General features: G+C 33.1%; 1 protein-coding gene across 1 annotated transcript in view; it reads right to left on the bottom strand.

The window, feature by feature from the left end:
• Ubr3 (ubiquitin protein ligase E3 component n-recognin 3) overlaps window positions 1–23,290 on the bottom strand; it is a 230,170-nt gene that overhangs the window by 81,457 nt on the left and 125,423 nt on the right. The window contains 4 exon segments of the mRNA XM_047543181.1: window positions 4,462–4,556; window positions 4,559–4,594; window positions 10,886–11,035; window positions 17,264–17,352. Of these exon segments, the coding sequence (XP_047399137.1) occupies window positions 4,462–4,556; window positions 4,559–4,594; window positions 10,886–11,035; window positions 17,264–17,352 (370 nt within the window).

The raw sequence follows: 23,290 nt of genomic DNA, 5'->3' as shown, positions 1-23,290 counted from the left end.
ATGGGGTAGTTTGCCTAATTTCTCTTTCTGAAGATTCATCACTTATCTATAAAAATGCATTAGATTTATGTGCATTGATCTTATATCCCACTACTTTACTGAATTCACTTATGAGTTCTAAAAGTTTTCTGGTGGAATTTCCTGGTTCCTCTAAGTATATAATCATATCATCAGCAAATAGGGATAGTTTGAGTTCTTCTTTTCCTATTCATATCCCTTAATTTCTTTGGTCTGTCTAATTGCTCTGGCTAGAGTTTCAAGGACGATATTGAAAAGAAGTAGTGAAAGAGGGCATCCCTGCCTTGTTCCAATTTTTAGGGGGAATGCTTTCAGTTTTTCACCATTTAGAATGATATTAGCCATGGGCTTAGTTAGCATAGATGGTCTTTACAATGTTAAGGAATGTTCCCACTATCCCTATATTTTCTAGTGTTTTGAGCATAAAGGGATGCTGTATTTTATCAAATGCTTTTTCTGCATCTATCAAAATAATCATGTGATTCTTGACTTTAAGTCTATTGATATGGTGAATTACATTTATTGATTTCCTGATGTTGAACCAAACTTGCATCCCTGGGATGAAACCCCACTTGATCATGGTGCACTATCTTTTTTAATATGTTTTTGTATGCGATTTGCTAAATTTGTTGAGAATTTTTGCGTCGATGTTCATTAAAGATACTGGTCTGAAATTTTCTTTCCTCGATGTGTCTCTGTCTGGTTTAGGTATCAGGGTGATATTGGCTTCATAGAATGAATTTGGGAGGGTTCCCTCCTCTTCTATTTATGGAATACTTTGAGAAGTATTGGAATGAGTTCTTCTTTAAAAGTTTTGTAGAACTCGGCTGAAAACCCATCTGGTTCTGGACTTTACTTTATTGGTAGGCTTTTGATGACTTCATCTATTTCATTACTTGAAATTGGTCTATTTAAATTGTGTATGTCCTCCTCGTTCAGTTTAGGCAATTCATATGTCTCTAGAAACCTGTTGATGTCTTCGAAATTTTCTATTTTGTTGGAGTATAGATTTTCAAATAGCTTCTAATTATGTTTTGTATTTCAGGTCGTGTCCTGTTGTGTATTTCCTTGTTCATTCCGAATTTTAGTGATTTGTGGTTTTCTCTCGTCTTCTCTTTGTTAGTGTGGCTAAGGGTTATCAATTTTGTTTATTTTTTGAAGAACCAACTATTTATTTTGTCAATTTTTTGTATTGTTTCTTTCGTTTCAATTTCGTTGATTTCAGCTCTGAGTTTAACTATTTCCTGTCTTCTACTACTTTTGGTGTTGGTCTGTTTCTTCTTTTTCTAGGGGCTTTGAGCTGTAGTGTTAGGTCATTTATTTGTTGAGTTTTATTTCTTTTATTAAATGCGCTCCATGAAATAAATTTTCCTCTAAGTACTGCTTTCATAGTGTCCCAGAGATTTTGATATGATGTTTCTTTGTTCTCATTTACCTCTAAGAATTTTTAATTTCCTTCCTAATATCTTCTGTTATCCATTCATCATAAAATAGCATATTGTTTAATCTCCAGGTGTTGGAGTAGTTTCTGTTTTTTACTCTTTCATTTATTTCTAACTTCAATCCATTATGATCTGATAGAATACAAGGTAGTGTCTCTATCTTCTTGTATTTGCTAACATTAGCTTTGTGGCATAATATATGGTCTATTTTAGAGAAGGATCCATGTGCTGCTGAGAAGAAAGTGTATTCGCTCTGATTGGATGGTATATTCTACAAATGTCTGTTAAGTCTAAATTATTGATTGTGTTATTGAGATCTATTGGTTCTTTGTTCAATTTTGTTTGGAAGATCTGTCCAGTGGTGAGAGAGGCAGGTTAAAATCACCTAGTCTATTTGGTTGCTAAATTGAGAAGTATTTGTTTGACATACATGGATGAGCCACTGTTTGGGGCATAGATATTTATGATTGTTATATCTTGGCTGATTTATGCTTCCTTTAAGCAGTATGAAATGTCCTTCTTTATCCCTTCTGACTAACATTGGCTTGAAGTCCACATTATCTGAAATGAGGATGGATACTCCAGCTTTTTTGCTGAGTCCATGTGCATGGTATGTTTTTCTCCCCATCCTTTTACCTTTAGTCTATGGGTATCTCTTTCTATGAGGTACTCTCTTGCAGGCAACATATTGTTGGATCTTTCTTTTTAATCCAATCTGCCAGTCTATGTCTTTTGATTGATGAATTCAGGCCATTAACATTCAGGGTTATTATTGAGATATGATTTGTATTCCCAGTCATTTGGTTCATATTAAAATTTTATTTATTTATTTATTTATTTTTTGACACATCTTGGTTCCTCCTTTATTTGACAGTTCCTTTAGGGTAATTCCTCCCTTTGCTGATATGCTTCTTGTTTTTTATCTCTTCCTCATGAAATATTTTGCTGAGAATGTTCTGTAATGCTGGCTTTGATTTGTAAATTCTTTTAGCTTTTGTTTATCATGAATGATTTTATTTCATTGTCAAATTTGAAGGTAAGTTTTGCTGGGTATAAGATTCTTGGTTGGCATCCATTTTCTTTCAGAGCTTGAAAAATGTTGTTCCAGGCCCTTCTAGCTTTTAGGGTCTGGATTGAAAATCTGCTGATATCCGTATTGGTTTCCCCCTGAATGTAATTTGATTCTTTCTCTCACAGCCTTTAAAATTCTATCAAACCAAGGGTGCAGCAAAACTGCACAAAGCAGAACTTAATATATATTATTTCAGAATGTCTTTGAACAGGCATAGTGGTGCACACTTGTAATCCCAGCAATTTGGGAGGCTAAGGCAGGAGGATCACAAGTTTGAGGCCAGTCTCAGCAATTCAGTGAGAACCTCCTGTTTCAAAATTTAAAATAAAAAAATTGGCTCAGGGCCTGGGGTTGTGGCTCAGTGGTAGAGCACTCACCTAGCATGTGTGAGGCCCTGGGTTTGATCCTCAGCACCACATAAAATTTTAAAAAATTAAAAAGGTACTGTGTCCACCTACAACTAAAAAAACAAACAAAAAAAAAAAAAAAAAAAAAAAAAGGCTGGGGATGTAGTTTCAGTAGTACAGCACCCTGAATTTAATCTCCAGTATGAAAGAAGGAAGGAAGAAAATATTGGTCTCTGATTAGTCGTGTAATATATGTACCCTGTAAAAATTCTGACAGCAATATGAAATTTCAAAAGTGTGAAATGGGTGTGTACAATATGCACAGAAGTTACTTACAAACTAACCATCATTTCGTTTTAAAGCTTGTGAAATGTATGGAAGTATGGTCCTCATTTCCTAAACTGAACTACCTTATAAGGCTTAACCTAAGACCCTAACTAAATAGGCTACCTTGAGTATTAAAATATCACTTCACATTTCTGTTGACCTGTATTACATGAAAGTGATCTAAAAGAACCTCCAACCTGGTGGATTACTGTAGGAAAGACCATTCTCAACTCTACAGATGAGGAAATCAAGTTTTAGAGGACTTTAAGGGATTTAGTCAAGCTTACATAGCTCAGAAACAGCAGAGTTGGAATGAAATCTCATTTTTTTTTTCCCCCTGGTCTAGGACTCTTCCTACTCTACACAATGCCTCCCTAACTAGAACCATAAGCTCCTCTAGAGGCCACCATAAACCTCAGTCCAGCATATTATGGAACCAGGCTGTATTGTAGCTGTTATCATTACTAAGTCAGTTACTGTTTTTTCTAATTAAGTATTATGTCTTCTACCTATTCTAATAGTTTATTCATTTAAGCCAGCAGATTTACAAGCAAGAAAGAAATTCTATCTGGAAATCTTTCTAGATAATCACCTCATATAGCCTAACTAAAAATAATGTTTTATACTTTACGTATTTTAAGTCTTTATCATTATGTTCACTTAAATCACAAGACACAGTCAATTCAAACACTACAGCAGGGGAAAGGAAACTCCATTGATAATTCACTCAGGAAACATCAATGACATAAAATTTTTAAAAAGATGTTAACAAGGCTGTTGCTACTAAATAAATAGTTTCTCTTCAAAGCATTGAAACACTTCTGTGCACTAGAGTATCTAGATGCAAAGAAATGGAAAAAAATCTACTCAGTTCACAAGACATTTTTACATTTTAAAAGCACTGTAATAAGATTTAGTGTACATCTTTAAATGTAAGTAAAATGAGGCAAATATTTATAAAATATTCACACTATATCTAAAATTTTTTAGTTAATATTTTATTCTTCCACTGAATTGAACTGTGAATACTTCATAATACATTTAAAACAAATCTATCACATTTATTGCTTGAAATTTTTATTTATTAACAGATTTACATTTCTATCCACATATTAATTTTTTTTCTGGTAAACTATTTTCAGACTTGAAATCAGAGTGACATTTCATAAGAAGAAGAAAATATAAATAAAACTCTGGAGGGAAATCACCATCAACTTTGCAGTTAAAAATATCTTTCAACAAAATGAGTACTTACATCCTTAAAATAACGCTGTAATAATGAAAGTCTCACATCATGAACTGCTGCACATGTGTCCCAAGGGTAAATCTGTTCCTCCTCAGTGATGGGCATTTTTTTGGTTCAACGTTGTCACGGCACTGCCCCAAAACTATATCAACAGAGATAAAAACTCATTAAATAACAAACCTGATTCTCCAAGAAAAGTCAGGTTATTTACCACAAACTACACTAAATTTTCTACTATTAAAATAATCTTAAGACTTTAAAAAGGGTGGCATTTGAGTTTTCTTCCACAGAGTAAATAAAGCTACAAATATGTCAATATTTACTTTTAAAAAATAACAAAAAATTTGAGTATGTACTCATGATGGATGGTTTCTTTAAGTAATGTCCACTGAAAAAGCCTAAACAAACTTCATTTCTAAATACACTACTTCTCACAAAAAGAAAGCAGAGATCTTTGAAGAGAGTGCCTTAATCCAGGGTTGGAGAAAAGCTTAAAGTGAGCCTGGAAACTGTGAACAGCAAGGTTCAAACACTGAGGGGGACAGTTTCATGAGAACCTGAGAGAGTTCAGACAAGTCAATTTGAGGAAAACTAAGTATCAGTAAGAATAATGATAGTAAGAGATGACACATTCATTGGTTAAGGCAAAGAACATCAAGTAAAAGGGTAAAAAGATAAACAGGTAGAGTTTCAGCATATCATTCTATGGATTACCTGCCACCTTAACCAAGGATCAAATTTGGTTGGCATCACCAAAAATGGGACAAACTGACATTGTGTGCCTCCTAATGTGAAGCCAAGGGAAGGAACATCACCTAGGTAATATCATTGACAAAAAATGTTGAACTTGAATCTAATAATGAGAAAACAATCACATAAATCCAGGACAACACCACAATCCACGGAACAACCAACCTGGATTCTTTGAAACTTTATAAAATGGCTAGAGGAAACTATTCAAAATAAGTGAGATTAATAAGAAATAACTAGAAGAAATACTTGATCATTTATTAGATCCTGGATTAAGAAAAGAAATATCTGCTATAAAAATATTGGTTCTCCCAAGATATGCCAAGTAGGTGATGTAATAGGATAGCAATTAGCTTGACTTACTCATTCTACAATGTATACATACATCAAAACATTCACACTGTATCCCAAAATATTAAAGAACTACTATTTGTCAAATAAATAAGAAACACACAAATATGTGGACAACTGAGTGAATTTGAATAGTCAGTATATTAAATGCTATTAATATTAAAATTTATTGGGTATAATGGTACAATGGCTATGTAAAACATCCTTGTTCTTAGGAAATATATTCTGAATCTTTAGGGATATAATGTTATGGTGTTGACAATTTTCTTCCAAAAAGGAATGTGGTGGTGCGCATGTGTCTGTGTGCCTGTCTGCATCTGTGTGTGTCTCAGAATACAAAAGAAAAAAATGACGACAATATGGCAACAACTGGTGGACTATAAGTGAAGGGTATGCAACTTATAGACAAAATTTTTCAAAATGAGAAACTGGAAAGAGAGGTAGATAGCGAAATGGGGAAAATAATGCTAAGATTTTATAATTATAAAACAGCAAAGACAAAAAAAAAAGTGAGAATAAAATAAACAGTACTACATATTACTATTAAATTCAGTAACATGGTAGATCCTGCACTTTTCTTTGTTAAGAGGCTTTTCTTAGGCCATTATTTTTATTATTACTAATTCACTCTCTAGTTATTATAGAGATGTTCAATTTTCTGTTTCTCTTGAGTCAGTTTTGGTAGTTTGTGTGCTTCTTGGAAATCATTCATTTCATCTAGGTCATCTAATATCAGGAATATTGGGTGGACCACGTGGGCATGAGTCTTGGGAGGGATTTACAGCAGAAGTAGCCAGCAGAAATAACAGAGCCAGATGGATGCTAGCAGCTAAAATAAAATCAACATAATTTATAATCCTTTTATTATACTGCTAGACTCAATTTGTTAGGATTTTGCTGAGGATCTCTACATTTATATTCATAAAGAGTATTTACTGGCCTATCTTTGGTTTTCTTGTGATGTCCTTATTTGGTTTTGATGTCACAATAATGCTAGCCTCATAGGAATATTTAAGGAAGTGTTCCTTCTTTTCTATTATTTGGACAAGTTTGAGAAGAATTAATATTAATCTTTAAGTGGCTGACAGAATTCACCAGTGAAGGCATCTGATCCTGCACTTTTCTTTGTTAAGAGGCTTTCTTAGGCCATTATTTTTATTATTACTAATTCACTCTCTTGTTATTATAGAGATGTTCAAATTTTCTGTTTCTTCTTGAGTCAGTTTTGGCAGTTTGTGTGCTTCTTGGAAATCATTCATTTCATTTAGGTCATCTAATTTTTTTAACATAAAATTGTTCACAGTATTCTTTTTAAGTTAACTTTATTTCTTTAAAGTCTACAGTAATGTTCCCACTTTCATTTCTGATTTTTTCTTTTTTGTTTTTTTGGTCGCTCTGGTGGAAGGGTGATCATTTTTGTTGGTATTTTCAAGAAACCATTTTTTTTTTTGGTTTTGTTGATTCTATTTTATTTCTGCTCTAAACTTTATTATTAATTTATCTCTTTGAGTTTTAGCCTCTCCCTTCTTTTTCTAGTTCTGTAAAGAGTAAAGTTAGGTTATTGATTTGGGATCTTCTTTTCTAATGAAAGCATTCACAGCTATTAGTTTCTGTGGTTTTCTTTTGGTACATTGTGCTTTCATTTTTATTTATCTCTAAGTATTTTCTAATTTCACACATTATTTCCTCTTCGACCTATTGGTTATTTAAGAATACATTTCTTAATTTCCATGTATTTGTGAATTTTCAAGTATTTCTTCTGTTTCTGATTTCTTGTTTCATTCTACTATAGTCAGAGACAATTCTTTGGATGATTTTAATCTTTTTAAATTTACTAAGACTTCTTTTATGGTCTAAGGTATGTTTTATCTTGGAGAATTTCTTTTCTTCTTTGTCCTCCCTCCCCCCTTTTCTTTTTTCCTTAGTACTGAGGATTGAACCCAGGGGTATTTTACACTAAGTCACATCCCAGGCTTTTTTATATTTATTTTGAGACAGGGTCTTGCTAAGTTGCTGAGGCTGATCTTGAACTTGTGATCCTCCTGCCTCAGCCTTCCAAGTCACCATTGCGCCTGACTATCTTGGAGAATTTTCTATGTACAATTTAGAAAAAATATGTGCATGCTACCCTTGTTGAATCCTATATAATTCTGTTAGGTCTGATTGTTTTATAATGTTGCTCAAGTATTCAGTTTCTTTTGGGTCTTCTAACTAGCTGTTCTATCTACCAAGGTCTCCAACCATTACATTTCTCCCTTCAATTCTGTCAATTTTTGCTTCATATATTGGGGGCTCTGTTGTTTGGCACAAGATCCATTTATTAATATAAAAAGTCCTTCTTTGTTTCTTACAAATAATTTTAATGTGATGTTTACTTGACCTTCTTTGGGTTCCTGTTTGCATGAAATACCTTCCCATCCTTTCACTTTCAACCCACTGGTGTCATTAAATCTAAAGTGAATCTCTTATAGAGAGCATTTAGTGTTATCACAATTTTTCATCCATTCTGTCCATCTCTGCCTTTAACCTGGACAATGTAATGCAATTATTTCAAGTGATTACAGATAAGAAAGGACTTAAATTCTGCCATTTTGTTATTTATTTTCTCTGTATTCCTTAATTCATTAATTACTGTTTTCTTTTATGATTTTTTTCCTAGTATATCATTTTGATTCTCTTCTCATGTCTTTTACTTATGTGAGGTGTTTAAAGATTCCCCCCCACATCCTTACCAACATTTATTATTATTTATATTCTTGAAAATTGCCCTTCTGAATGGAGTGAGATGAAATCTCAATGTACTTTTGATTTGCATTTCCCTGATGGCTACAGATATTGAACATCTTTTCATTTGTATTTCTTCTTTTGAGAAATGTCTATGTAGTTCTTTTGCCCATTTATTAACTGGGTTATTTGGGGTTTTTTGAGTTCTTTATATATTCAGGATATCAATGTCCTATCTGAGGAGCAGGTAGCAAAAATGTTCTTCCATTCTGTAAGTTCTCTTTTCAGGCTCTTAATGGTTTCCTTTGCTGTGCAGAAGATTTATAATTTCATGCTATTCCACTTATCAATTTTTGGGTAGGAGTCTTGCTAAGTAAGTCGGATTCTATGTCAATATAGCAGAGTGTTGGGTCTATATTTTCTTCCAGCAGTTGCAGAGTTTCTGGTCTAATTCCTAGGTCTCTGATCCACTTTGAGTCAACTTTTGTGCAGAGAGATATAGGAGTCAACTTTCATTCATCTACATATGGATTTCCAGTTCTTCCAGCATCATTTGTTGAAAAAGCTATTTTTTCTACAACATATGCTAGGGTACCTTTATCTAGTATCAGATAACTGTATTTGTCTGGGTTTGTCTCTGTATCTTCTATTCTATTCCATTGGTTTTTATGTTTGTTTTGATGCCAGTACCATGCTGTTTTTGTTACTCTAGATCTGCAGTATAATTTGAGGTCTGGTATTCTGATGCCTCTAGCATCAATCTTTTTACTTAGAATTGCTTTGGCTATTCTGTGCCTCTTATTTTTCCAAATTAATTTTGGAACTGCTTTTTCTACTTCTGTGAAGAATGTCCTTGGTATTTTGAGGGAATTGCATTGAATCTGTATAACACTTTTGGTAGACTGAATATTTTGATAATATTAATTCTGCCTACCTAGAATATGGGAGGTCTTTCCATCTTCTAAGATAAAGAAGAACAAACGAACACCAAAGTCAGTAGTAGACTAGAAATAACTAAAATCAGAGCCAAAATCAATGAAATTGAGAAGAAAAGAAAATACAAACATTAATGAAACAAAGAGCTAGTTTTTTTGAAAGAATACACAAGTGCTTGGGGCATAAATATTTGCAGTCATTATATCTTGCTGTTGGATGATTCCCTTAACCAGTATGAAGGAACCTTCTGTCTCTTCTGATTAATTTCAGGTTGAAATCCACTTTGTCTGATATGAGAATGGCTATCCTGGCTTATTTGAGGTTATATTTGCATGGTATATCTTTTCCCATCCTTTCACCTTCAGTCTGTGGATATCTTTGTCTATAAGGTATATCTCTTACAAACATATTATTGGATCTTATTTTTTAATCCAATCTGCCAATCTATGTATTTTAATTGAAGAGTTAAGAGCATTTACATTGTGATTATAGAGAGATGATTTTTATTTCCTGGCAATTTATTGCTTGATGTTTAATTCAGACTTGGTTCTCCTTTAGTTGACTATTCTTCTAATATACTGCATCCCTATGCTGGTTTTCATTTTTATTTCCCATTTCTTCTTCCTGAAATATTTCATTGAGTAGGCTTTGTAATATAGGCTTTCTGGTTATGAATTCTTTTGGTTTCTGTTAATCATGGAAGGTTTTTATTTTATTATATATTATGAAGAATAATTTTGCTGGGTATAGTAATCTTGATTGGCACCCATTTTCTTTCAGAGCTTGGTATGTATTACTCCAAGCCCTCCTGGCTTGTAGGGTCTGGGTTGAGAAATCAGTTGAAATTCAAATTGGCTTATCTCTAAATGGAACCAGTCATTTTTCTCTTGCAGCTTTTAAAATTCTATTATTATTCTGTATATTAGGTATTTTCACTATATGTGTCTTGGAGTACTTCTGCAATTCTGTATATTTTGAGTTCTATATGCCTCTTATATTTGAATTTCCATCTCAGTCCTAATATTTGGAAATTTTTCTAACATTATTTCATTGAAAAGATTGTGTACCCCTCTATTTTGGAGCATTTATCTACCCAGTGATTCTTAAATTTGGTCTCTTGATATTATCCCAGATTTCTTGAATATTCTTCTGATCAGCATCTTTTAACATCTTTTCTTTATGGTTAATTTAATCTTTAAGATTATTACTATTATTATTATTTTCCTCAAGGATTGAAAATCTATCTTTGAAGTGGTCTCATCTATTGATGATGTTTTCATTGACTTTTTTAATTCGGTTTATCAAGTTTTTCATTTCCAGGATTTCCCTTTGGTTCTTTTTAAGAATCTCTATCTGTTTATGACCTCTCTGCTAAGGTCTTCTAACACTCATGCAGAAAAGTGAGATAAAATCAGATAAAGAAGTTTTGCTATTTGGATGTAAATCAATTATTGCTAGACAAAGTCCTAACTAGTCTATATCTTTTGGTAGACTGAATATTTTGATAACAAATAACATATTGTTGGATCTTGTTTTTTAATCCAATCTGCCAATCTATGTATTTTAATTGAAGTTATAACTTTCAAGATATAACTTTCATCTGTCTATTTTAATTTGTTATATATACCTTGGCTCTAAAATGTTCCTACTGAAAAGCTACTTTTGAATTTACCTGATGATGCTTGTAACAATACAACCAATCCCGTAGGTCGGTCTTCAGAGGAGGGGCCACTCTGTCCACAGATAACACAATCATATACTGCCTCAGAAACCTGTGGTTCTGCTGTGGTGATTTCCATAGGAATATCATTTTCAGGAGAATCTGAAAAAAAAAAAAATTAAAACTCCTAATTCCTAAGAAAATCCCATTTTAATAAAAAAATTTTTAAAAATTCATTTAAAATAATTTTAGTTTCAATACTAATAGAGTTATATAGTAATAAAAGTATGCCCAAAATTATCTTGCTGAAGTAAAATGTTTACTCAAAAAAATTTAGGCAAAAAGTACAAAGAAATGATATAAAGACTCAAATAATATATGGTTAAACATACTTCTAATGTATCATTCATAGATAAAATTGATTACCAAATCAATACAGAAGCAAAAACACTGGTATCAAAAAAGAAAATTTTGAGGGAGCTGGGGTTGTGGCTCAGTGGTAGAGTGCTCACCTAGCATGCATGAGGCCCTGGGTTGGATCCTCAATATCACATAAAAATAAAATAAAGGTATTGTGTCCACCTACAACTAAAACAAAATATTTTTTAAATGCTATTTTAAAAATAGTATTTTAAAAAAAGAAGGAGAGAGTTGTTTTAATTTTCTTTGAGGCACCTAAGAGAAGGAATTTACAATAAGATGGGAACTTCCAGGGGAAAAAAATAGTAGTATGTTTTAGGAGATAAAAGAAGAAAAATCTATTTCTTCCTTACTCCCAATTCTAGGGATTATATCTCAGAAATAAAAATGATTAATTTTTGTTTAGGGAAATCATTAGATATGAACATAATATATATTAGTAAAGCAAAACTATTATAGAAAATAACAGTAACCTTCTGGTGATGTAATGTCATTAAAAGAAATAAAATATTTAGACAATTTAATCATTTGCAAATGAAGGAACTTAAATTCCTGATCTGCGATATGTGTAGAGGGAACTAAGAAGACCAGGGAAACAGACACTCTTAATGAAATTCTTTAAAAACAGAGGCATATCTATGTAAATATGTAAAAATACATGTCAAAAATAGGAAAAAAAGATGTCCTTTAGATATTTAATAATTCATGCAGATAAACACATATCTGATATTTATTAAGAGTGACTGAGAGGAGAAGTAGGAGGAATCTAAAATAGATCTTTGGTTAAAGTCTAGTATGACAGAAATGAAAAGAAGTCAAAAGAGAAATTAGAGAAAAAAATAACAAATGAATCAGAAACAGAAACACATATCTATGTAAACAAGATTAGTGAGTCAAAATGAAAAGAGATCTAGTCTTGAAAGACCTATTATTATGTCTGCCACACACTTTTAGTTAAAGCAAGATATTACTGAGGTTAAAAGCAAAGAGTGATCTCATTGGGTAAAGCAATCAATGGTCCCAGCCCCAAGAAAAAGGAAGAAAAGGAGAAAGGGAGAATTTGTATGACTATATCAACACATAAAAACACTCAAGTACACAAACCAAATTGTAATCACCAGTTATGGAAGAAGAAAAAAACACAAATTAGAAACATTTATATTAATTCATGTATATATTATTATATGTGCATGAATATGTATATAATGAAATCTGAGATTTAAAAAAGATTTATATAGAAGACTTTTCATGACACTTGTTTTTCTGCATTCTATAAATTTAATTTGTAATTTCTTTTTTTTTACAGCCATTCCTTCTTTTTTATTATTTCTTTATTTTTACAGACTGCATTTTGATTCATTATATACAAATGAGGTACATCTTTTTGTTTCTATGGTTTTAAAAAGGAAACCAACGACACAGCTTTGTACAGTATGATTTCATTATGGGAAAAATAAATATAAACAAAATCCACTTATGTAATTTGTATGTGCTTCATATGAAGAAATAAAGGTTTATAATGGTTTATCTTGGAGAATAAGATTAAAGGGAAAATAGGAAGATATGATTAGTTTTGCCTGAATATATAGTTTTATATGATCTTATTTCACCTGTGTTAAGGATATATTATGTTTTGAGTTTTGGTGTTTCCTTTTTTGTTTTTTTTTTAATGTTCTGGCTTGGTACTAGGACATATCTTATATATGGAACAAAAAAAACAAAACGTGTTTTGTATTTATTGAACTATTTTTTGGAATACACTATATCACATATGACTTAAAATAACAGACCTAGTATCACCATCCCTCAAAATTAAGCAATTTCATATTTAAAAATCAAGCAATATAAACTTTCTATCCCACTCTAATTTCAGTGAAACAATTCAAATAGGTCCTACTTAGTGATGACAATAAGAATTTCCCAATATGGCAAAATTCAAAACTATATTGAAATATTTTATAAAATAACATTTTTACAACTAGAAACAACAGCCACAGATACACAGAAGTATGCACTATATGCATCTAATGCCACAAGTAAGTCAATTCTACCCTAAAAAAAGTCCACAGCTATGACTGATTCCAAGGAAGTGTACGAACAAAAAAGAGAACGTTATTTAGTGTAGAATCATACCCAAGTGTGACGAAGTGGCAAAAATATGTGTCAGAAAACAAGAAACAATCAAAGGTCCAAAGATCAATCTCTGTCATAATAAGAGGCACACCAACTGAAACTAAATCAAGATCTCACTTCTCTCACCTACAAAATTACAACATATGCTGATGATGAGGATGTAGAGAAACTGACATATTGCTGGTGGGCATACAAAATAGTACAGACCCTATGGAAAGAATCTGGCACACCTCAGTGAAATAAACACACATCAGATACCTAGACCATCTTTCAAGGATCATCAGGCAAATGAAGAAAACTAGCAACATGGAAAGACCAATATAAATTTTAAAAGCAATTCAGAAAGCTAAGTGATAATTAAGAAAAACAACCCTCAAGTCTTCTCTGAAAGATTTCACAAAATTAAAGACACACAAAATTAAAAGATCCATCATCCGACTAGAGTCCCTCAAAAGAAAATTTTAAATTATTGTAATATTTCTCTATAACAAATTACCCCAAAGCTCAGAGGTTTAATATAGCATGTATCTAACAGTTTCTCAGGATGAAGTATATAGAAGTAACTTAACTATATGGTGTTAGCTCAGGATCTCTCCTGAAATTGCTGTCAAACTATCATCTGGGCTGGGCTTGGTGACACACACCTGTAATCCCAGGGACTCAGGAGGATGAGGAAGGATGATCCCAAGTTCAAGGCCAACCTCAGCAACTTAGCAAGACCCTCAGCAACTTAGTGAAACCCTGTCTCAAAATAGAAAATAAAAACAGGTCTTGGGATATGGCTCAGTGGTAAAGCGACCCTGGGTTCAATTTGCAGTACCAAAAAACAAAAACAACTGTCAGCCAGGCATAGTCTTCTTAAGGCTTAATTGGGACAGGAAGTTTCACATCCAAGTTTACTCATGTGGCTGTTGGCAAGAGACCTCAGTTCCTCTTCCAGGGTATGCTCATGACATGAAAGCTGGATTCCCCAGAAGAAGTAACACAAAAGAGAAAGAAAGCAATGAAGACAGAAGTCATAATGTTTCTCATAACTCAGTTTTAGGAATGATAGCCATCATTTCTGCCATACTTCGTGATCATAAAGACCAGTTTTGATATAATATAGGATAAAACTACATAAGACATAAATGCCAGGAGATGGGCATCACTTGGGGCCATACTAGAGGATGATTATATGAGTGAACAAAGAAATTACAATAATTTTTTTTTCTCAGAGCTTCAGAAATATCAATCTACAGACTGGAAAGACTAAGAAGGAAAGACTAAGTCCTAAGAAGGAAGAAAATAAAAGCACATAGAAACAAATCATAAATTTTCAAATCTCAAAGGATCAGATGATCATAAAAGGATCACAAGAACAGAAAAAATATATTCACCTACAATGATATAAGATTCAGACTCCCACTAGAATTTTCATCAAATGAATATAAAAAGACAAGAAAGTAATGCCTTCATTTGTCACAGAAAATATCAACCTGGCATTCTATATCCATCCAAATGAACAATCAAGTATGAGAGCAAATTCCCTTCCAAAGATATAAAGAATCAGAAAGCCTCTACACAACATTATTAGAAATATACTTGAGGCTGTACTCCAATAAGACAAGACCAAGAAAAGAGATGAGAGGCAGAAAACCCTAAATTGATCCAAAAATAGGAAAACAATAGGAATCTCAAGGTAATGGCTATGCAGCATGCCATGGACCCAACTGGAAAAGTATTTCATGCAAAGGACAGAATGATTGAGTGGGCAGAATGACAGAGATAGAATAAAGATAGTGCAATTCTTGTCACAATACTATCTATCTATCTATCTATCTATCTATCTATCTATCTATCTATGGCAATGGGGACTGAACCCAAGGGCACTTTATTTTTGAGCTATAATCCCAGTCCTTTTTAAAAAACTTTTGAAACAGGGTCTTTCTAAGCTGCTGAGGCTGGTCTCAAACGTGCAATCCTCCTACCTCAATCTCCCAAGTCACTGGGATTACAGACATGCACCACCGTATCCACCTACAATTTTAAAATAAAGTCAAAAGGAGCAGTTGGAAACTTCAGACAAAAAAAAAGGCAATATAACAAAGTCCTGGCCCAAATACAAATAAACATTAGCTGATATGGGTTTTAGCAATCAAGCGACTATAAGAAAAGAAATAGTCTCCTTAGAAACATTCAGGAATCAGGCCACTTGGATTCAAAAAACAGTAAATAAATCCTAGTGTATTGCTTAGCACTATACTCAATAACATTCCAAAAGTCATCCTAATACAAATACTCTTAACAGTTTGAGTCGACCTTTGGATGGAAGACACCATCCAATGTCTGTGACAGCAAAACAAAATGTCAGCAACCTTGACAATTTTAAAGTAAATAAGTAGTTAACAAGTGATAAAAATCAAGAGGCAGAGATTAGGAATGGAAAAATGAAAGAAGTATAGGAGCTTATCAGTTCATTTTATTTGAATGGGTATGATACACCTTCATAGATCAATCTCCTTCTTTCGCATGAGAAAGTCAACTAATACTAAGTAAATTCCACAAACAGAATTTGATTATTCTTTCCATCAAAATTATGACCTGAACATAAAACTCAATGTTAATCATTTAGAAGACAGTTGGCTATATCTAGACTGACCCCATCTTCATACCTCTCTGGCCATTGTTATATGTGCTTATGTGTACAAAAATGAATGAAAAATGTACATTCATGTTTGAATGCACATATGTGTAAGTAATTTGTAATAGTTAGGATGTAAGGTATCCCCCAAAAGCTCATGTGTGAGACAACACAAGAAGGTTTAGAGGAGAAATGATTGGGTTGTGAGAGCCTTAATCCAAGCAGCAAATTAATTCCTGATAGGAATTAACTGAGTGGACTAAAGATGGGTAGGGTATGGCTGGAAGAGGTGGGTCACTGAGGGTATGCCTTTGGGGTATATATTTGGTGAGCTGAGCTTAATCTCTCTCTGAACATTATGTGAGCCACTTCCCTCTGCCATACTCTTCCAGCATGATGTTTTGGCCTATCTTGAGTTCCAAAGAATGGAGTCAGTTGTCAATGGACTGAGAACTCTGAAACCATAAGCCCTCAAATAAACTTTTCCTCCTCTACTATTGTTCTAGTGGGTCTTTCAGTCAGAACAGCAAAAGAGATGTCTAAAGCAGTATTTTAACTGAATGCATAACTCTAGCTTATTTTCTTTCATCAACTTTATCTAAAAAGAAAGGAGGGAGGAGAAAGAAGGAAAGAAAAAAAAAAGAAAAGAAATCACTGTAATGTGAAAAGTCAGGGAAAGGAGTATCCTGGTTAACTAAAGACTGAGACTTCAATTTAATCCATTCTTTCAGTGTTTGTAAAAGGTTGCTCAGAGTAACCTACCACCATACAGAAACAAGGCATTCCTTTTTATTATAAAAATCTAAATGCTAATCTGAATGAAAATAGGAAATGTACCTTATCTTTAGCAATACTGATATTGTGGTAGAAAGAGGAGGCACTGAAAGTATTTGAAAACCTTTATAAGAATCTTAGAATAATTTCACATAAACAAATACATATTAATGGATCTCAGAAATTTAAGGGACAGTTTAATAGAAAAGAGGGAGCATACTCTCTATGTATTGCTATCAATAGAAAGCTCTTCCTCACAATGGCAGCCATTCAATCACAGAATGAACTGTCTAAAAAAGAGATTGGTCCTGTGTCATTATATTGTTTACATAAAGACAGGAAATCGTCTGTCTGTAATGTTTAAAACTTGTGGAAGATTGGTCAAGATCATCCCTAAAGTAATGACTATGAGAGTTCTAACCTAAAAAGTTTTGACTTACCAACATCCATTGCAGTTTCCATAAAGCTTTTCTGTCGTGAAGCAAACTCTGCAAGCAATTTCTGCTGCCTCTCTCTAGCCTTTTGTCGCCTAGATTAAACAGAAATAGTTATGAGTACTAATTGTGCTTAAAACCAATCTACTATCTTTGAGTAGTATATAATATATGAAAAGACCCTTGCATATAGTAGAAGCAATCTACTTTCTATATTATGCATTAATTTCATGTAAGATTGGACTCTCCTAAGGATTCTGCTTTAGGAAGACTTCAAATTCACTGACCCAATAGATAAAAATAAAAGCCAAGGTTTACCTAAAAATGTGATATAATAATTAAGGTAGGTAGAAAATTTGATTTCCAACAAAACAATGTCCTAAGTATATACCTGATGACAGGAAGAGCAAGTCTTTTTCAGCAAGGGACTAGCAAATTAACCTCAGGTACAAATGACAGTAAATTAGGTGCTATAAAAAGCTTGATGTTTATATATAAACAAAATCTAAAAGATAAGAATAATCAGATTTATTTTTATCCTAAGAATAGGTTTCCCCTAATAGAGAATGAGGAGAAGCCAGTAAGACATATTCCATGTTTGATTTGTTATGTATGAAGCAAAGAATGTGAAACAAACACAACAAAGAATAAAAACATCTTCCAAGTCTAAGTATAAATATTCCTTTGAATTAATTCACTATACTATCTTTATTACTTATACTTTATTTACTTTTATCTTCTTTCAAAGAGTATTTAAATTTGAGAGTAGTTGCCAAAACAAAACAAAAACCAATACAACAGGATCAGAACATAAAAAAAAGTAAACTAACAAAGAAAAGTGATAGGCTTTCCCCAGATTATGTGATACTACTAATAGTAGTGAGCATCAAATTTTACATTTAATAAGAAAAGGTTAAAATGGCAATTTTAAAAGGGAGGGAGAGAAAGAAAAGAAGGTTTAAAAAATAAGTTATATATTAACTCCTTAGGAAGATAAACATTTTACTCGAATGAAACTCAAGAGGTACCGATCATAGCCCATGATACAAAGAATATAATAACATATATACTAAATGATAGTAGTTTCTTTTAATAACCCTTTATTATTTCTATACACTGTAAAAGACAAAGCATTATATTAAATGGAGATGCTAGTCATTTCTATGAAAACCTCGAAGTATTTTTCTATTAATCTGAAAGATAACAGAATTCAGAAGAATGAATACAAACAGTTCAAGTACTATGGTCCACCTTATCAGAAGTTACATATTTTTGCCAATAATGTTCGAAAGATTTTTAACACTCTTTTTCTAACATTTACAGATAATTTAGGATCCCCATGAGAAAAATTGCTTTATTACTTTATAGTTATAACTCTTTTAAATTGTTTTTGAGCCAAAATATTATTATTGAAGTTGATCACTAATCTTCATCAAACTTAATTCTCAATGACACTGATCAGTTTAAAACATCATATCTATCCATTCCTTCTCTTTCCTAAACATGAAGAATGGCTAGAGTTACCAGGCATAGGGTGTCAGGATCCAACAGCCTGGCACAAGAGGGTATTGGTGTATGGAAAGATTCCAAGAAATTGGTTACAGACAAGGGAAATTATAAAAAGATAGATAGATAGATAGATAGATAGATAGACAGATAGATAGATAGATAGATAGATAGATAGATAGATAGATAGAAAGAGAGAGGAGAGGAGAGGAGAGGGGAGGGGAGGGGAGGGGAGGGGAGGGGAGGGGAGGGAGGAGAGAGGAGAGGAGAGGAGAGGAGAGGAGAGGAGAGGAGAGGAGAGGAGAGGAGAGGAGAGGAGAGGAGAGGAAAAGGAAAGGAAAAATGAATAATGGCTGCTGGGTTTCTCACTGTGGAAGTGAATTACAATATGGTAAGAGAGAAAACAAGAATGATTCCCATGGTGTCAGATTGGCATTTTAAGTATCACAGGCATAAAAATAATTCTCCCTTCCCCCCTTTCAGTCCCCAACACAAACACATACAAACAAAGTTTTCCCCAGTTCTGTCCACCAAGAGTATCTGAAACAATTATTCCTCATTAGAATAAACACAAGGCTTGTAGTTTTTAAATACCATTCTCTACTAAAAGTAACTAGAACTCCTTGGAGAAATGACTGACCTCAAGTACAAGATGAACCTGGAACAATTTATTGTCCCACAAAATAAGAATATGCTCACAGAATGAGGGTGATAGATCAAAAGGGCATAGAAACCAGCTTGAAGTAATTTCTAGGATCTAAACATGGAACAATTTGAGCATCAAACTGAATAATGAGCACAAGAGATTATAAAACAGAAAACAGGAACCCAAGAGCCCACATTAATAAATGTAAATGAATAGTATATTGAAACTTTATAAGAAATGGGATATTACAGTATCTCAAACTATATCTCCACAAGTTGCATATTAATTACAAAGGTAGAAAAGGGTAAATTGACAGTGAAGAAGTCTGGCAGATACCCTCTTAAATCAAGCAATCAAATTTAATCATCGGTAATAGAACAAATTAAAATCATGAAACACCTGATGGGTGAAAATAAAACAGCAACTTTTCATTGATATTCCTGCCAAATATGCAGGAATATTTGACTGAGGAAGCTATTCCACATTGAAGGAGACCAAAACAATACAACAATTAAATGCAGTGAATGATTACTAATCGAACCTTTTTGCCATATGAACATTATTTGAACAATTATCTAAACTTGGGATTTAAGGGTTTACTTGTAGGTGCTCTGTTTTGTTTGGTATGACACTGGGGACTGAACCCAGATGTGCTTTACTACTGAGCTACATACCCCGTCTTTTTTTATTTAAAGACAGGATCTTGCTAAATTGCTGAGACTGGTTTTAAACTTGCGATCCTCTTGCCTCATCCTCCCAAGTTGCAATTACGGGCATGCGCCACCAAAACCCGATGGGGTCTAAGGATTTAATCACACTCAAATACTTACTTTCTTTCTTTTCTTTTCTTTTCTTTTCTTTCTCCTTCCTTCCTTCCCTCCCTCCTTCCCTCCCTTCCTTCTTTCCTTCCTTTGCTTTGTTTTGAGATGGGGGTCTCACTATGTTGCCAATGCTGATTTAAAACTCCTGAGCTCAGTCAATTCTTCTGCCTCAATCTCCCAGGCAAACACCACTGTGCCCAGATTAATTTCCTCATTTTGATAGTTGCACTGTGGTAATTTAAGTAAGAAAAGTCCTTATTTCTAGGAAATACACACTAAAATATTCCACAGTGAAGGTGAACCACACCAGTAACTTATTCTGAAATGTTTCAAGAAATTCCTTGTATTGTCCCTGAAATATTTCAAGTTTAGGATTACTTTAAAATTAAAAATTCACAAAAATTAATTTCATCCTCAAATATCTGCCACAAAGGAAATGGCAACAAACAAAAATGTGCTATAGATGTTCAAAGCATTCTAAGACACCACATTCATAGTTAGAATAAATATGTTCATAAGACTATAACAAATAACAAATCTATATGTCAAATAAAAGAAAACCTCAAGTATAATTGCTTGGCATTAGAATTAAAACTGCATTGCTATACGAGCTTTCTATGTAACTAGAAATGGAATGTCACTATTATAAATTTCTTTCTTATTTTTAGTTGTAGATGGACACAATACATTTTATTTATTTTTATGTGGTGCTGAGGATCAAACCCAGTGCCTCACAAGCTACAACCCCAGCCCCTGCAAATTTTTTTCTTTAATTTTTTTTAAGTTGTCAATGAACTTTTATTTTTATTTGTATGCAGTGCTGAGAATCAAACCCAGTGGCTCACACATGCTAGCCAAGTGCTCTACCACTGAGAAACAACCCCAGTCCAAATTTTTTCTTAATCTAGGTTATTCCTTACTAAAATTGAACATAAATGTAAATAAAGACCATTAACAAAAAGACAAACAAGTTTGGGCAAACTGCCTATATCATCAAAATTTTCCATTATTATCCTGGAAGTGAAGACATTGGAGTTGTATATTATTACAACCGTCTAAGGTTTCTGGTTTGTATCTTGTTTTCTAAGGAGTTAATCTATTATGAAAGTGATGCCAAGTTTGCCTATAGGTGAGGCACATGGAAATGGATCATCATTAAGTGTTTATAAACCAATCTCCCTTTATTATGAAACATAATACAAAACAGAAAGGACATATGAGAAGCACAGCAAGATTCAGATTCATTTCATTCTATCTGCTACAGAATCCATTTCAAGTGCTTGTCAACATCATTGCTGCTCAAAGGAAATAAACCCATCACAAGAAAGTCTAGAATTTTGAGTATTATTTATTACAAGAGCATTAAGGCCTTTGTAAAAATAGCATCTAAACTATATCCTCCAATATTATATCTATTATTAGTAATAATTACAGAATACCACTGACCAAATACAATACCCTTTGATCCACTGCATGTTTATTTTTCTTCAAAAAGAGAGAGAGAGAGATAATATTACATAATTGAAAGCAAAGAACATTAATTTAGAAGAAGTTAACAAAAATAAAAATCTTGCCAGGCATGGTGGTACACGCCTGTTATTCCAGCAACTTGGGAAGTTGAGGCAGGAGGATCACAGGTTTGAGGGCAGCCTGGGCAACTTAGAGAGAGACTCTGTCTCAAAATAAAAATGAAAAGGGCCGAGATGTAGATCAGTGGTAGAGCACCCCTGGACTCAATCCCTGGTATCAATGTTATTGCAAAGTTTTAGCAACCTATTACAACTCCTTACCTTAGTAAACAGGAACATCATCCAAGTCACAACTTTAGGAACAAATCATGAATTTTCCCTCATCTCCCACATCAAATTGATCACAAAGTCTAACGACATGAAGCTGCTAAATATCTCATATACATCTCCCCCTATTTATTATTACCAACTTAGTTTTGACCCTTGCTACATCTGCTATCCTAGATTCTTAAATAGCTGAGTAGCCCAATTTCCAGTCTGACCCCACTCTAATCAATTTGCATGTGATTATCTACATATTATTCCCCTTTTTAAAATTCTTCAATGGTTTCCCTGTAATCATTCACACATTAAGTACCAAATAAAATATTATATCTGGTTATCTCCTTCGTCTTTTATCTCCTGCTATTGCCATTAATGCCCTGTACACCTAACATAGTATTTATTACACTAATAACCATCTGTTTACTAGTCTGTCTCCCACTATAATATTAATTCCTCAAGGTCAAGGAGTTCAACATTGGACACAGTTCCCATCCAGGGAAGAGCCTGGGTGACACTTGATGAATGGAAAATGGATCACTAGTATAAAATGCTCCTTAGGTTGGTTTCCACTGATAATTCGACCCATAATTGTCTACATTTAATTTTAAAAGTAATAAGAAGTCCAGATAACAATGTGCCAAGAATGATTTTATCTGTATGAAAGAGATGACAAAAGTCCAAGGTTCTTAATTAAAATAACATTGAAATGATCCTTTTCAACTCTATAATTTTAACCATATAATTTTTGCTTTGTTGCTTTCTTCTTTTTTTTAAATTTTGTTTTGTTGCTTTAGTAGGCAAATTTGTTTTAGAGAAATTAAACCAATGAATATTATTTATAACCTCAAGTAAGCAATTGCAATCTTGAAGTTCATCTGAAAAAAATGTTTTAATAGTCTGGGTCTTTTAGCCTTCTCTGTATTCATTACAAGTTGATTTTGTTTTTGTTTTAATAAATACTAAACCCATCCCAAGGATTTGACAATTATGCTGAGTTTCAGTCTCTCAAGATTCATCATGTCATGTTTTTGACAACAAGGTAGGCAATGGTAACAAATCTGTTGAAAAACAGTTGGTGACAATACACAGTAACATGACTTGAATACAGCTGTTAGCAAATAGCATGTGCCAAGAACCATGCCACAGTCCATGACCTATAAACTCCACTTATAAAAACATCATTCCTAGGAAGATAGTCAGAGATGAAGGAAAAGAAAAAGATTTAGAAATATTATGACTTAACAACAAATTAGAAGCAACTTAAGAG

Source organism: Sciurus carolinensis, chromosome 3 (genome assembly GCF_902686445.1).
Source record: "Sciurus carolinensis chromosome 3, mSciCar1.2, whole genome shotgun sequence".
Lineage (NCBI taxonomy): Eukaryota > Metazoa > Chordata > Mammalia > Rodentia > Sciuridae > Sciurus > Sciurus carolinensis.
Note: the sequence above shows the minus strand (reverse complement) of the source record. Positions and strands in the feature narration are given on the sequence as shown.